The sequence below is a fragment of the Salvia miltiorrhiza genome, chromosome 8, assembly GCF_028751815.1.
Source record: "Salvia miltiorrhiza cultivar Shanhuang (shh) chromosome 8, IMPLAD_Smil_shh, whole genome shotgun sequence".
Taxonomy (NCBI): Eukaryota; Viridiplantae; Streptophyta; class Magnoliopsida; order Lamiales; family Lamiaceae; genus Salvia; species Salvia miltiorrhiza.
Window position 1 is genome coordinate 20737013 of NC_080394.1, and position 15345 is coordinate 20752357.

At 38.5% G+C, this 15345-nt stretch overlaps 3 protein-coding genes across 3 annotated transcripts; all 3 read right to left on the reverse strand.

Annotated features, from left to right (window-relative positions):
- Positions 1-386: 386 nt before the first annotated feature.
- On the reverse strand, positions 387-1365 carry LOC131001778 (uncharacterized). Its single transcript, XM_057928356.1, has 3 exons — positions 1231-1365; positions 1041-1148; positions 387-951 (listed from the first exon to the last, which is right to left on the reverse strand). Exons 1-3 carry the CDS (start codon positions 1312-1314, stop codon positions 520-522), a joined length of 624 nt encoding a protein of 207 aa, XP_057784339.1. The 5' UTR covers positions 1315-1365; the 3' UTR covers positions 387-519.
- Positions 1366-1467: 102 nt separating this feature from the next.
- Positions 1468-3186, reverse strand: LOC130998181 (uncharacterized). The gene is made up of 5 exons (XM_057923612.1): positions 2980-3186; positions 2806-2899; positions 2022-2718; positions 1690-1922; positions 1468-1609 (listed from the first exon to the last, which is right to left on the reverse strand). The coding sequence occupies exons 3-5, from the start codon at positions 2106-2108 to the stop codon at positions 1468-1470; spliced, it is 462 nt and encodes a 153-aa protein (XP_057779595.1). The 5' UTR covers positions 2109-2718; positions 2806-2899; positions 2980-3186.
- Positions 3187-3195: 9 nt separating this feature from the next.
- On the reverse strand, positions 3196-6701 carry LOC130998182 (uncharacterized). Its single transcript, XM_057923613.1, has 5 exons — positions 6513-6701; positions 6357-6423; positions 5970-6027; positions 3364-5614; positions 3196-3289 (listed from the first exon to the last, which is right to left on the reverse strand). Exons 4-5 carry the CDS (start codon positions 5610-5612, stop codon positions 3196-3198), a joined length of 2343 nt encoding a protein of 780 aa, XP_057779596.1. The 5' UTR covers positions 5613-5614; positions 5970-6027; positions 6357-6423; positions 6513-6701.
- Positions 6702-15345: the final 8644 nt, after the last annotated feature.

Below are 15345 nucleotides of genomic sequence, written 5' to 3' on the forward strand. Positions count from 1 at the left end.
CCGACGGACGGCCGTCTGTCGCCGTAAAATAGGTCGCTAACCGAATACCGACGGAATTTTGGTCCGTCGCTATTTTAGCGACGGAAATAACGACGGTTCGACCGTCGGCGGAAAAACGACGACGAAGGCGTCGTCAGTCAATAGCGACGGAAATAGCGACGGAATTTTCCGTCGCTAAATAGCGACGGACCAAAATTCCGTCGCTGTTTGTGCACCAATATTTAACGACGGACGACGATTCCGTCGTTATTTGTCCGCCCAATATTTAGCGACGGACTTAAATTCCGTCGCTAATTTTAATTTTTTTTTTTTTAATTTGCTCTATTCAGTTATCGACGTCCTGTTATACACTTTTATTCTACTATATTATCAATACATCAATCACCAAAAACACAAAATCAATCAAATATTAATATACTAAAATATCATTCACATATAGTTATAACATAACAAAATATTCAAGTGTTAAGAAACATAATAGAAATAGTCAAGTATTCAAAGTACAGAAACACAACATAATCAAGACGAAGGTCCGGTGGGTGGAGTGGGTCCCGCAGATCCAGGTGGAAGCCTAGCCAATATCTGGTCGAGCATACGCTGCTGAGCGTCCTCGAACATACGCTGCTGAGCCTCAAATCGAGCATCGGTCTGCTCTTCTTTCTGCATCATCTCCTCCTTCTGACGTGCTATCTCCGCTAAGGCATCCTGCAACTGCTGCTCCATGTCTACAAGTCGTTGTGGATCGACAGTATGGCCATGGAACTGAGATGTACCACTCGACTGCTCACTGCTCCTATAGCTGGCTGCAAGTCCACCAACTCCAAACATTCTCTTCTTCTTGTCGAGTCCACCAACAGCCTCCACATACACCTTGTTCATATCGATCTCTGGTGGATCAGAATCATCATCCACAGGCTGACTCTGAGAAGCAACTAATTCCTGCATCTTTTCCTACAATAATATATATATCACGAGTTATATTTAAGAATTAGAGCAATAAAAACAATACTTAAATACGTTTATAATACTTTACTACGTACTCCAATCTGTCTAGACTTCTCGTCTGTATAAGTACCATCCTTGTTCCTATGAAGGATCTCATAAGCATCGTAGAAACATTCAGTCGGCTCCACACCTTTCCTTTTAGCCTTTTAAAAAACGTAACAAATATAGATATTATTAATATGAATTTAAATGAAAAAAAATGATATGAATAAAATTTCAACGTACCACGTCTTCAGCATACTGAAGAATAGACCTCGAACCTCCCTTGTGCTTCACTTGACCGGTTCCAGGACCTAAAGGCTCAGACATCCTACACTTTTTTGCTATCTCTGATTTGGCTTTGAATTCATCAGAGTCCCAGTACTTGAATTAAACAACTTGAATTGCAGGTGGAGTGAGTTTCCAATTAAACAACTCACTAACTAATATGTATATGTATTTTGTTAAACAACTTGAATTAAATTATATTCGTACCTTAAATTCCTCAAAGTACGATGTCTTGATTGCAGGTGGAGTGAGTTTCCAATTGAAACCTTCTGGATTTTTAACTTGCTTGAAAATCTTAGTGACTGTGCCTGGAACCATCCCCAAGGGATGTAATTGGCTACAATTAACATTCAAAGTCATTAGTAATAAAACTAACATTTAATAATTCATAAGATTGTGTAACAATAAAAATTATACCCATGTCGTATGACGAGTGTAGTACGTCCAGTGGTGGGAGCCTCTGATGCCGCAGTAGGAACCGAATCCGAAGATGGAGGTGAATGAGTCAGCTGTATATCTCGTACAGATGCAGCAATCCCTCCATCTGATCCTGTGGATGATGTAGGGTTTGAGGATGATGGAGCACCGCTACCACTAGAACCTCCTCCTCTCCCACGTAAACCTCTCGCACTAGAAACTCCTCCCACCATCTTCAAAAACCAAAGAAAATTTACTATTAACAATTGTTGACAAAAATAATTTGATCTCACAAGTAAATTATCTTCATAAAAAAAGGTAAATAAACTAACTCTAATAGTCATCATCATCTCTATAACCATCATCATTATCTTCTTCTTCACTAATCGGTGTATCTTCCTCTTCTTCCTCTTCATCATCCATATCTATCAACTCGCCACTAGGATGAACTATGTTGGGTGCATCATCTATAATTGTGTGTATTGAGCTCATAAATTCATCCTGAAAGGGTTGGTCGACCTCCACAGTAGATGCTTCAGTTGGTACTTCAACTTTAGATCTCGCTTTTATCTTACACACCTCCCACCAATCTTTTTTAGATTGAGTTTTACTTGGATAAGTACAATAGTATACTTGAATTGCTTGATCTGCTAGCACAAAAGGTTCGTACTTTCCATACTTTTTGGTGTGATTTATAGACACCAACTTGTATTGGGGATGCACCAATGTCCCATTCCGTCCCGGATCAAACCAATCACACTTGAATAATGTGGTTGTCTTCTTTGGCAGACCTTGATACTCAAGCTCGCACACCTCTACCAAACGACCATAATAATCAAGCTCACAATTATTATATGCACCCCTAATGCACACTCCACTATTCATAGTGGCTCGAGATGTACCATGTGAAAGCGTATGAAATTTGAATCCATTAACAAAATAGCCGGGATATGTTGATATCATTGTTAAGGGCCCTTTAGAAAGACTAATAAGAAACTGATTCGTCACATTATTAACAGGGTTCGCCACCTAAAATATTGGAACAATGGATGAGTAAGGCAAAAAGGTTGGAAAGCAATTTGGAGTGGATTACTTAAATTGAAAAATAAAACTCACGTATGATTCGAACCATCTCGTAAATTCAGTTTCCATCTTACTATCAATTTAACCCTCGGACATTCCCAATATGCGCAATGATTCGACAAACAACCTTGAATCATATAATGTGTAAGTTAAATTCATATGTCCACATAATTTAATAAATAATACTAATATTAATGAAATACTTACTCGAGATATGTCTGGGTAACTTCTATACAATTCAATAGGACATATGTGTGAGCAGCATGATACTCTTTGCTATCAAGGTATCTCGTAGACATTTTCCCAAAAGTATGTCCCGTTTGTTTGAAAACGGTAAGTCTATCAGGATGCCCATCGAACCTAATAGGATCTTGAGTATCGAAATTACGTGGCACATTCCTATGTTTGGTTCTCACATGTTCCTCAAAATAATGCTTCTTCCACTATGTATGCATTGCAAATAGATCCTTCTACCCTAGCTTTATTCCTCACATTATTTTTCAACTTTCGCAGGTACCTATATAGAAATCACCACATGATTTTAAAAATATATTTGAAGCCTATATAATATATTTTAGGTTTATGGATTACCTCTCAAATGGGTACATCCATCGAAATTGTACAGGGCCTGCAAGTCGTGCTTCGTCAGCTAAATGGACGGGCAGATGTTCCATTGAATCAAAAAAGCTGGGAGGAAAAATCCGTTCAAGCTTGCATAAAGTGATAGGGATCATGTCATTAAGTCTGCACATATCTTCATTCTGAATGTTCCGGGAGCACAAGTCTTTAAAAAATAAACTGAGTTCTGTGATTGCATTCCATACATGGACGGGAAGCAATTCACGGAAAGCAATTGGTAAGATGCGCTGCATGAAAACATGACAGTCGTGACTCTTCATCCCAAACATCTTCAGCTTACTCAAATCAACACATCTCCCCATATTTGATACATAACCGTCAGGAAACCTCAGGGTTTTTACCCATTCACACAACACTCTCTTCTCATTTGTGTCAAGCGTGTAACAAGCTTTTGGGTACTTGTTTGTCTCTTGATTTCTCTTCAAAGCAGGCCTAGAACAGTATGTGTTAAGTTCTTCTCTGGACTTGGAAGTATCCTTTGTCCTTCCCGGAACATTCAACACTGTATTGAACACATTATCAAACACGTTCTTCTCAACATGCATGACATCCAAGTTGTGTCGAATTAAAAGAAACTTCCAATAAGGCAAATCCCAAAATATGCTGCGCTTTTTCCACCCCGTGCCATACCTACGAGCTGATGCCTTGTTAATTGCTTCTTGATTCTCTCCAGTTACTTTCACAAATCCCATCAATTCTATCTCTGCCAATATCTCTTGACCAGACTTTCCTTGAGGTGGTTGTGCAGTAACCACCTTATTTTTGGTGAAGCTTTTCTTGTCCTTTCGGAAAGGATGATTAATTGGTAGAAATTTTCGATGGTTGTCAAACCATGATTGCTTGCCACTATGTGATAAAGTGAAAGCTTCAGTTTCATCCATACAATGTGGACAAGCTAATCTTCCAGCCGTACTCCACCCGGATAACATTGAGTAGGCTGGAAAATCGCTAATTGTCCACAGTAAAGCTGCTCGCATCTGAAAATTCTGCTTCAACGACACATCATATGTAAGCACACCCACATTCCATAATTGTATAAGCTCTGCAATCAATGGTTGCAAAAAAACATCCAGTTTTTCCTTTGGATTGCGTGGTCCAGGGACCAAGATTGTAAGGAACATAAATTGTTCCTTCATACACATCCAGGGTGGGAGATTGTAAGGTGTAACAATCACTGGCCACGAGGAATATTGTTGGCCCGATTGACCAAAAGGTTGGAAACCGTCTGTGGATAAACCTAACCTAACATTCCTCACCTCTGTTGCAAAATCAGGAAAGATATCATTCAAATGCTTCCAAGTAGGTGAGTCTGCAGGATGGCGCATAACCCCGTCATCTATTGATGATGCATGCCAACGCATGTCTGCTGCCGTGGCTTTAGAAGCAAATAATCTTTGCAAACGTGGAGTTAAAGGGAAGTAGAACATTCGCTTTGCTGCTACCAATGTCTTTCTACTGCTTCTGGAGTCTCGATTATTTTTATAACGAGACTCGCCACAGTACTTACACTGAACCAAATCCCTATCATCCTCCCAATAAAGCATGCAATTATTTGGACAACAATCAATTCTTTGCACAGGTAGTCCCATCCCACTCAATAACTTTTTAGTCTCATAAAAACTAGTAGGAGCCAAATTATTTTCAGGAAGGATCTCTTTTATTAAATCAAGCCACTGATCAAAACATCTTTCAGACATATTCCCCTCTGCTTTTAAACTCATTACACGAGCAACGAGAGACAACTGTGAATGAGTTTTGCAACCGGGCCACAACTCTTTATCCGCAGCTTTCAACATATTATATAACAATTCTGCTTTCGGATTTGGGGGTTCTTCGATGTTTTGAATGTTATATTGGGATGCAGCAATATCCATAACCATATTCTGATAATTATCTTCATTATCCTCAATATCTTCAAAGTTATGATATTCAGTCGTCGGCATTTCAATTTCCCCATGAAACCTCCAAATATGGTAATCCCGCACAAATCCGTTCTTTGCTATGTGATACTGGACATTGTTTTTAGTATGGAAACGTATATTATCGCATTTCCTACACGGACACCTAATTTTTTCCCCATCCATTAAATCTCGTCTACTGCTAGCGTAGTCAATGAAACCTTGAAGACCTCTTTGAAAATCGGGATTCAAAGCTCCATCAGGTAGAAAACGTCGATACATCCACTCACGATTTTCACTCATTTCTACAATTTTGGTTCATTTAAGTGTGTTAGAAATTTTATATCTACATATTTTTAGAGTTTTATTAATCTTTAAGTCTATAGATACTATGATAATATAACACATGTTCAACACAAATTCTATAAATCAAATACAAAAACAAATACGCGGCTCCAAGCCATCACCACAGCAACAAAATGGGATGGAACACAGCCATCCCCCAACCTAATCTCCATTTACTACCTAGATACATGCTCGTCTAATATATACAAATAAAAAAAAATCCTAGATACATGCTCATCTAAAATTTAAAATTTTAACTATGACTACCATTTGAGCCATAGTACCAAAACAAGGGATAATATAATAAAAACTTACTTGTTTTTTCTTATTCTCGTTGACTTCTTCCTTTCTTCCTCACAAATTAAGAATCACCCTAACAATGATAACAAATCGGATCAATTTCAGTTTTTCTCAATCTAATAATTAGTTATAATTCATATATATATATATATATATATATATATATATATATATATCTCAACAGTTTGAGCAAAAAGTAATCTACCAATCTTACAAAATTAGATTAGTGGACGAATTTCTACAATTCTAGCATCATCATTGCATCAAATTACCTATTAAACCACCAATTTCAAAAATATACATTTTCGCAAACAACATTTCAATAGCAGCAACTTGTCAAATAATACAGTTTTATTAAAAATTAAAATATTGATGGATGACAAACTCTCCAAATCCACTTACCGGACAGCAGCGGTGACGGCGTCGGAGAAAGGGACGACCAATTGAGATTCTGGCAGATCTGCAGTTACTAAACAAAAAAAAAATTAATTTAATTTAGTTATCATAATTAACAGTTTAAAATTTAAAAACAAAAAAAAAGAGAAAGAACAAGCTCACCTCACCTGAATAGTGGCCAAGCGCGGTGCGGCGGTGCCGGAGCAGCTTCACGGGAGCAGACGTCCAGCGGCGGTGGTGGGAGGGACCTTCTCCAGCGACGGCGGCGGCGTTTGGCGTTTCGCAGCAGCGGCGGCGGCGTTCGGCGTTCAGCTTTCTCCAGCAGCGGCGGCGGCGTTCGGCGTTCAGCTTTCTCCAGCAGCCAGTGGCGGAGCCAAGGGGGGGCAGTGGGGTCACTGGACCCCCCTGGAATTTGGTAATTTTCGTAGGGGTATTTTAGTAATTTCATATATATTAATAAAAATTAAAAAAAAAGCAATTTTAGGGTTAATTTTCGCAGCCCTCACAACCTAACCTTTGAAACTCCTCCCCTTCTCCATTGCGCAGCTGCTTTTCCTCTCTCAATCGCCATTCCCAGGTGCCGCGCCGCTTTCCAACTTCTCTATTGGCTGCTGCCAGCCTGCCCCTGTCGACGCCGTCGCCGGCAATCTCTCTCCGTCGACAGCAATCTCTCTCCGGTGCGCCGTCTGTCTACAAGGTAAATTGTGTATATAAATTAATTATTTAGGATTTAATCTGAACTAGTTTTCTTCTTCTTTGAAATTAAAAATGGGAACTGCAACATTCATCGACATTATCATCGAAATTAAAAACATGTTTAAATCAATTGATCCTTTTTGTTTGTTCTTTTGTTTTTCTCTATTTATGTCTAAATCAGTAGTATTCACATTGTAATGTTCCTTTGGTATGAGAATTGTAATTTTAATTTATGTAAAAAAGAATCCAGAATGTTGACAATTGGATTTGGGGCTGCGTCCTGCTCCTGCGTGTTTGTTTGCTTCCAAATGAATAAGTTAATCACCCCAAATGAATTATTGAGCACTCTTGTAATTACCTAGTTCAATCCCCCTTATATTGACTGGTGATTTGCCTTATATATTTGTTGGCATTAATGCGTTTATATATTGACTGAAATGTATATATTTTTTATTCACAGGAAGTAGCTGAAAATGAAACGATTTTATAATCACATAGTTACTACAAGTGGGGCGGGTTCATCTTCAACGATTAATGGTCCTAATGCACGTGTGGAACCTGAAGCATCACCAAAAGAAGTGAATATTGAAGTTGATCTTCAGCTTGAATCATCTTCGAAAGTGGTTGATTTATTAAATCATCTTCAAAATTGTTTATTTTGTTTATTTGACTTGTTATGTAATTTAAATGACATTATAGTTGTATTAGTGATTATTATTTATTTCGAATTTTTTATTATTTATTTATTTATTTTATTAAAAAAAAATTGGACCCCCCTGAACTCAAAGTCTGGCTCCGCCACTGCCAGCAGCGGCGTTTTCCAGCAGCGGCGGCGTCCAATCGACGGCGTTCTCCAGTGGCGGCGGGGTCCGATCGACGGCGGGTTCCGATTGACGGCCTTCTGCAGCAGCGGCGCCGGGTCCGATTTGCAGTGGGAGTCGCTTTTGAGGGAAAGAGAGATTTTTGGAAAATTAGAATGAATTTCTCTTCATCCCGCGTCTATCTAGTAAATAGGGCCCACCGACGGAAATTACGACGGTTATGTCCGTCGCTGTTACCGACGGTTCCTTCTTTCCGTCGTTAAGTTATTTTTAATAACAGATAAATTTTAAAAAAATTAACGACGGAATTAAATTCCGTCGGTATCCGTAAAAAAAATAAAAAAAATAAAATTTAAAATGAATCTACGACGGAATTCGTCCGTCGGTATACAATTCCGTCGTTGTTCCGTCGTTATTTCCATCAGAGAATTTCCCGGGAGGTATTCGCGCCATCTTGAACCGACTCTCGGGAAATCCGTCGTTAATTCCGTCGGTAATTAAAGACGGAACATTTTCCGTCGGTGATTTCGTCGGTAATTAAAGACGGAAAAAATTCCGTCGGTAATTCCGTCGGTGTCCGACACATTTTCTTGTAGTGTGTATGGATCCAAAAAAAATACTCCATTCATCCGCCAAGATTATGTAAAAATTACTATATCGGGCGTTCGTCAAGATTATGTCACTTTCCTTTTAAGGCAATGGTCCCACCATCCCGTTTAATATTTTATCCTTACTAACACTATTTATCTACAAAAAACTCACTCCAAATTCAATCTCAACCACACATCACAAAAATGGTGGGACTCTTTCTCCACTACATCAAAATCATCACCAATTTTTATTAAATCTTGTGCCCAAGCAATTTTACATAATCTTGGCAGACGGAGGGAGTACCGTTTAAGGAAAATTAAATGATACTGTATTAAAGGGGATTCAAACAATAAACCTCTAAAATTAAAAATATTTCTATCAAAGATTATTCAAACAATAGATCTCTATGTTGGTCTTGAGGTAAGTATGTTCTGGTGTATGGGGGCGCAGGAAAATACACTAGATATCAACTTTTGCTCGTTTCTCAGAGTATTGAACAGTTTAGCTAATAATGAATCAGCTAGAGAAAGATATGTCAACTTCCTAAGAGCTACCTTATTAATAATTCAAGTACACTTACTAACAGAGCATGTGGACAGATAGTGAAGTTCATGTTCAAACACAAATGCAAAATTTGGTGAATAGCTAAACTGCTTTAATGTAAATTTTTTAGGTGTGTACAATATCAGTGACTTAAGTTAGACTGGTAAGGTTTATAAATCAGTATGTGCTAGTGCACTTTGTGTGATACATGAGGTCAGCTTGCTGAAAGGTTTGACAGATAGAGTAAGATTGAACTCAAATGCAAATTGTAAAAACACAATCAATTTTCTTTAATAGTTGTCTTGTTTATTTGGAGATAGTAGATATAGCAATATAAGAACAGATTCAACAAGACATAAAAAGAAAATATAAAATACAACACACAAACATTTTAACGTGGTTCCGGGCAATTATTCCTACGTCCACGACCTTGATAAACAGGGGAATCCCTTAACCTTGAATTCCTTGTTTAATCGCTGAAAGTCATCTTGAGCAGTCAGATCTCCTTAGACTGATCACACAAGATACGTGCCCGTGACCGTTTCTTAACAAAGTTACAATTTCGTTACTTAGCAATTTACATGGTTGCAATACTGTTCTTACTCATTTACGCGGTTGCAATATCGTACTTGGCAATTTACGCGGTTGCAATTCCGTTGCTTGGCAATTTGCGTGGCTGCAATCTCGTTTGATATTTCGTGGTAGCACTTATTCCTTTGTCAACTTTCAGACTTCTCACCCAAAGCTATTTGGATTGCTGAAATAGAAAATTTATTGAAAAAAGAAAAGTTCAAAACCCTTGAAAGCACAGGCGTAGACTAAGGGATGTGTTAGGTCCGGAGGGTCTCAAATAGGTGTATTGGGAGGGGGGGGAATACACCTATAGGCTATTTTTCTCCTCTAAATTAGAGGGATATCAAGATCGAGATCAAAACGAAACTTTTCATGCAAACTTAGACGCTTGTTGACTAAAAGGAGTTTTGACCAAACATGGTGAACGACTGATACTGAAATACTCTTCAGTAAGGAGTTATCAGTTAAGTCACTGGAACTTAACTGATGCACGTTAAGGCTTCAGTCAAGTTTGCTAAAACAGAGATGTTACAAGTCTTCCTGACTATCAGAGGATAGATCAGTCAGACTGATAGCATACGCAACGGAAATAACTTTGTTTCGTAATAGCCTTGGTTGAGCACATTGTTAGTCTTAGGTTTCTCTTTGTAGTTAATCAGAATTCAGTTTATCAAATGTAAGAATACAAGTATGAATGTAAAACTGAAAGCTGTAAATAACACAGAGAATTTTACGTGGTTCGGAAAACACTTCCTACATCCACGGTCGGTTGATCAGACCAACAATCCACTCTGCAAGTGCTTAACTGGTGCACTGCAAACCTATCCGTGTGCTTAGAAGGGTGCACACAACCGAATCAACTGAAGATCCAATCTTCAGTACCAACACTTCACTCGCGTTGGATTTCTCACTCCTAGCACGACCTTGCACTAGGATTTCACGGAGTCAGAGTACCTTCCTGAACTCCTTTTCAGCTCAAACACTCAATTCTGTAACTCGAAGGGAGGTTTGAAATCTTGCCAACTAAACTTCAAAGAACAAGTTCTTTGGAGTTATTTTGACCTAGGCTTTGGGTAAACAGAGGTTTGCCTAAGGTCTAAGAGAATGTGTGTAATCAGCAGTGACTGATATTTTGGCAGAGTTTCAGCTTATGTTGTTGAATCGGTTTAAATTGAAGTGATCCTCGAGCGCTATTTATAGGAGAGGTCTTGAATAGATCCGTTGGCGGAGAACATCTTCAAGATTTCATCTGTTGGAGAGCTTTTCGAATTTGGGCTGAGGCTTCAATCTTCGAGGTTCCTTGTTTGGTGAGAACGGCTATGTTGAAGAGCAGGAGATGTGACCTCTTTGATAAAGTAGCCACCAAATAGGAATGACCTCTGCAGAGAGGGATGATCCTGAGATCTCTGCATTTAATGCGGCTGTACTTTTGGAGTACGTGGCTTCCTTTGAACGTTGGAGGTTCAGTCCGAGGAAGAATGTTTAACTGATACTTCACTTTAGTATCAGTCCACTGAATCCACGTGGCACACATTAAGTAATCAGTTCCGAACTGATTCTTCAACTGATACTTCAGTTGGTGTCTTCAGTCTTCAGTCTTTCGTTCTTCAGTCTTCATTCTTCAGAACCGCAAACTAAACTAGAAACGAACTCTAACACTTGAGTTCAAAAGGTTCTAGTCTATTACAATTAAGGCCTATGGATTTTGGTATCATCAAAACAAGGATTAGGATATTCCATAAAGTTTCCAACAGGATGAGTCTCAAGGAAGAGAGCTCAAGCAAAACAAACAAACAACCAAAAAGAACCAAAAGAGAACAAAACGGGAAGGGGCGGAAAGTCAACCGCAGAAGCTCCGGTCGAACCATTGCCCATAGGAAATCGGCCCCCAAAACCCGAAACATAAACCCAAACAAAAACCATAGAAAAAATCGACAGCCAGACCGACTGAAGCAAGAAAACACCTGAAGCAGCAGGAGCAAGACGCTCCAAACCAGATACCCAAAAACACAAGAAGACCACAAGAAAAGCCACGAAAACAGAAACACAAAACACAAGCACCGAAGTCCAAAGCACCCCAGGAACCTGCAAAACCAAATGAGAACACAGAAAAAGCCGAGCAAAATAGAGAGAAACACAGAAAGCCAAACTAATGAGCCCAACCACAACCCACAAAAACCAACAAAGGAGAACAACCCTTCCAAACATGACCTAAGCAAGCCCCAAACATCCACGTCCAGATCAGAGAAAGAACACAAGTGATTCCAACCAAACAAGTCTCAAGCCAGACCAAGTCCCTCAAGAAACTACAATCTCGAAAAAGTGTGCAAAGTTAAGGCTTTGAGAAGCAACAACAAGATGATACAACTCAATCCGATCAGGCCCAATTCTCTGCTAGGAGTGAATTTCCTAATGCAATTACCTTTATAATCAATCTCAACCATTTAAAAAATGATCAGAAGATAACAAATAACAAGTCTTTCATTCTCAACGGTAGGCTTTAAAACAGCGAAATCATGAGCCGGGACGTCCGCAGGAAATCCCGAAGAACATGTAAGAGTCTCTGCAAACGACTTCCTTAGAGGAGGAATCTATCCCTCGGAATGAATGACCTGCAGCCGGACGTCTTCTCCTGAACAATCAAACACGACGAACCTCTCGCCGGTAAAAGAACGTTACCCACCACCGAGGAGGCCTGATGTCCTAAAGACAAAGCCGGAGAACCGACGGTAAACAAATGCTGGTCCGTACCATTCCTAGCTTTGGAAACCAAAGCAGAATCCGAACTCACAATCTGGAGGTTTTGTGAAGAGGCCCCTGTTGACTGATCTACCTTTGCAACAGCCGAAGAAGGCAAGCCTGGATGATTTGAAGAACCAGACGGCAGAACAGGCTGCCGACCGGAAGAAGTATTGACGCAATTGGGCAATCAACAGAGATAATAGTCGAGGATAAAAAATTCGGCCCTCTAGTCTCGCAGAAAGAGGTATGCAACCAACTAATTTGAAACCCTAAAACTGGAGAAACCCCACCTAGGCACAAACCAGACGCCGGCTGAGGCGACTCGACAGCAATAGACGTCACTAAACCTAAAGCTGCGACTCTCGTCGTGATCGCAAAATCATGAAGTTCGCCGTGACCGCAAAAAGGTATTGAAACCCTAGCACCATGATCACCATGAACCCTAGCCGCAAGCGCCAAAGTCTATGATTCCGAAGCCGCAATTTTTGGAAATAAAAGGCCGTCCGAAGAAGAACGGAGAGCAAGAGCAGAGCCGTCAGTTGTAGAAGAAATTGGAGCTTGAAGAGCCGATGTGATTGAAGAAAGTTTCGAATGAGGAAATGGTGGAAAATTAGAGTCCGAGAGGTTGAAGACACTTGGATTGGAAACCGGTGAAAGGTTGGACGAGAACATGACAGCTGGCCGGTGAAAACCAAAATCCGGCCGGCGACGGGAACCAAACACTGCCCTACAGCCGTCGCAACTGCATGGCGAAGGGGAGAAGGGAGAGCGCGCCTAGGGTTTTTCGGAGACTACAATATCTTAAGAAATAGTAAATACCAATTCCCCCATGACCCAAAGCTATTTGGACAAAATATGTCTGGATAAAAAATGGTCAAATACATTTAAAAAATGATTTATTTTAAAATTTTGGTTTTATTATTTTATCCAGATTATAGTTATCATTGTAATTTATGAATCACAAATAATTATTTTATATTACTCATAATTAATTCAGTAATTATAATCCAATTACCATACATCAGCCATCAAAATTTCTCTATCTTACTTTATTAATTAAAATTTGTATTGGTTTTGCACTTATTTTGATTAATATACTATTTTGAAAAATTACCCTTCCCAAGGTTAATTATAAATTACTACTATTCATTTTTTAAATTTCATACCTAGACTTTTGAGTTCTATTAAAATGGGTCGGATAATATAGAATCTAGAAATGGAAGGGGTCACCCACAAACTAATATAATAAGAAAATTTTAATTTATTTAATTTATTTTTTTAATAAAAATAAGATTTAGTTATTTTATTATATTATCATTAAAATAAAAACTTAAAAAGAAAATATAAAAAATTTAATGTAGAAAATATAATAAAATAATTAAATTTTATTTTTATTTTAAAAAATAAGTTACATAAATTAAATTATTTTTTGTTTAGGTAAATTGGGATCGGTTACTCTTGTTGTTAATGTTGTATAGTTAAAAAACCTCGGTACTCATCACGACGACTTCTGACTTTGCATTTACTGCTTCTGATTCTGTGTGTCTGCAACCCCCAATCACCCCTCCTAGCCCTGTCCACCCAATCACGTGGCACTTCTACTCTCTCTCTCTCTCTCCAACATGTGTAGTGCAGTGGTGCAATTAAGAGAGAGAGAGAGGTACAGACATAATTACGCCGCGAGGAGAACATTAAGCTTTGATAATTAAGGTTACTTAGGTTAGGTAGAAATTATTTGCCAATAATTACCCTGCAGAACCTCCGCCTCTTCCAATTTTAATTACTTTGGGGGAAACTCATTAAATTCACTTTTTTGCTACTTTTACTGTGTGATGCGACTGGATTGCAATTATTCACCATGTCTCTAATTTCTTCTTCTTCTTTTTCTAGGCAAAACATGTCTCTAATTTCAATTGTTTGCTTGTAGGAAATAAATTGAAATGCCTAGTAAAGTATCTATTACTCCATTTATTTTTCTATGTATAAATGATAGGTTATTATTAATTCATACTTCCTCCGTCCACTAAAAGAGTTTTTTAAAAAATTAATAGATAATGTATTCAGTGAAAATAAATGGTTACAATTAAAATTATTGTGAATTATGTAAAACTGAGTAGATGTGATTAAAAGTAGAAAGTGAGATAATGTCGCAAAATAGAAGAGATATTTTCTTATAGAACATGCGATAATGAAAAATATGATACTCTCTTCGTCTCATAAGAGTGTGCATCTCTTTCTACTTTAAGACATCCACAAGAGCGTGCATTTGCTATTTTTGGATACTATCTCACCACTAACTCCTTATTTCTTACTCTTACTTTATAATGGATCACTTTCTCCACTCCTAATACACTCATCTGATATTTTATTAAGGGGTAATTGTCCCTAAATACATTATATTTCCCCATTTTCTAGAATTGCACACCACCTTTAAAATTCGCCTCATAATACATTGCTTTTTTTTCTTTGTTGGAATTGCACATGGTCAGCCAACCACCGATCGGAAAGATGGCGTGGATGCCGGAAACACTACATATACACGCCTGAAAATAAAAATTTAATTGATGTGGCAGCCATATACACTAAATCTACATGGCTGCCACATCAATTAATTTTTTTTTTCAAGCGCGTATATGTGGCGTTTCCGATGTCCACGTCATCTTTCCGATCGGTGGTTGGCTGACAATGTGCAATTCCAGGAAGAAAAAAAAAGGTAATGTATTATGAGACAGATTTTAAAGGTGATGTGCAATTCCAGAAAATGGGGAAAATTAACGTATTTAGGGGCAATTACCCCTTTTATTAAACATGTGCCACCAAAAGTGATGCACACTCTTGTGGGACGAAGGGAGCACTTTTTTTTATAGGACATAGGGAGTATATTCAAATTATAACATTAGTGCCAAATGTATACCTGAACTCGCGTGCAACCCGATCTGGTCCCCCCAATTTAAATGAAATACAGTCCGAAATTGTAAAGAATGACTAAAATTTGTGTTTTTAAGATGGACAGCCAAATATTGAGTTTC

Bases quoted from the DNA above. Each gene is read 5' to 3' on its own strand.
- LOC131001778 (XM_057928356.1), bottom strand. From the start codon at position 1,314: ATGTCTGAGCCTTTAGGTCCTGGAACCGGTCAAGTGAAGCACAAGGGA. The intron at 1,149-1,230 runs GTACGTTGAAAT...GTTTTTTAAAAG, and splicing joins TTCAGTATGCTGAAGACGTG to GCTAAAAGGAAAGGTGTGGA. The intron at 952-1,040 runs GTACGTAGTAAA...ATATTATTGTAG, and splicing joins AGAAGTCTAGACAGATTGGA to GAAAAGATGCAGGAATTAGT.
- LOC130998181 (XM_057923612.1), bottom strand. From the start codon at position 2,108: ATGATGAAGAGGAAGAAGAGGAAGATACACCGATTAGTGAAGAAGAAG. The intron at 1,923-2,021 runs GTTAGTTTATTT...TGGTTTTTGAAG, and splicing joins AGATGATGATGACTATTAGA to ATGGTGGGAGGAGTTTCTAG. The intron at 1,610-1,689 runs GTATAATTTTTA...TGTTAATTGTAG, and splicing joins ACACTCGTCATACGACATGG to CCAATTACATCCCTTGGGGA.
- LOC130998182 (XM_057923613.1), bottom strand. From the start codon at position 5,612: ATGAGTGAAAATCGTGAGTGGATGTATCGACGTTTTCTACCTGATGGA. The intron at 3,290-3,363 runs GTAATCCATAAA...ATTTCTATATAG, and splicing joins TGGATGTACCCATTTGAGAG to GTACCTGCGAAAGTTGAAAA.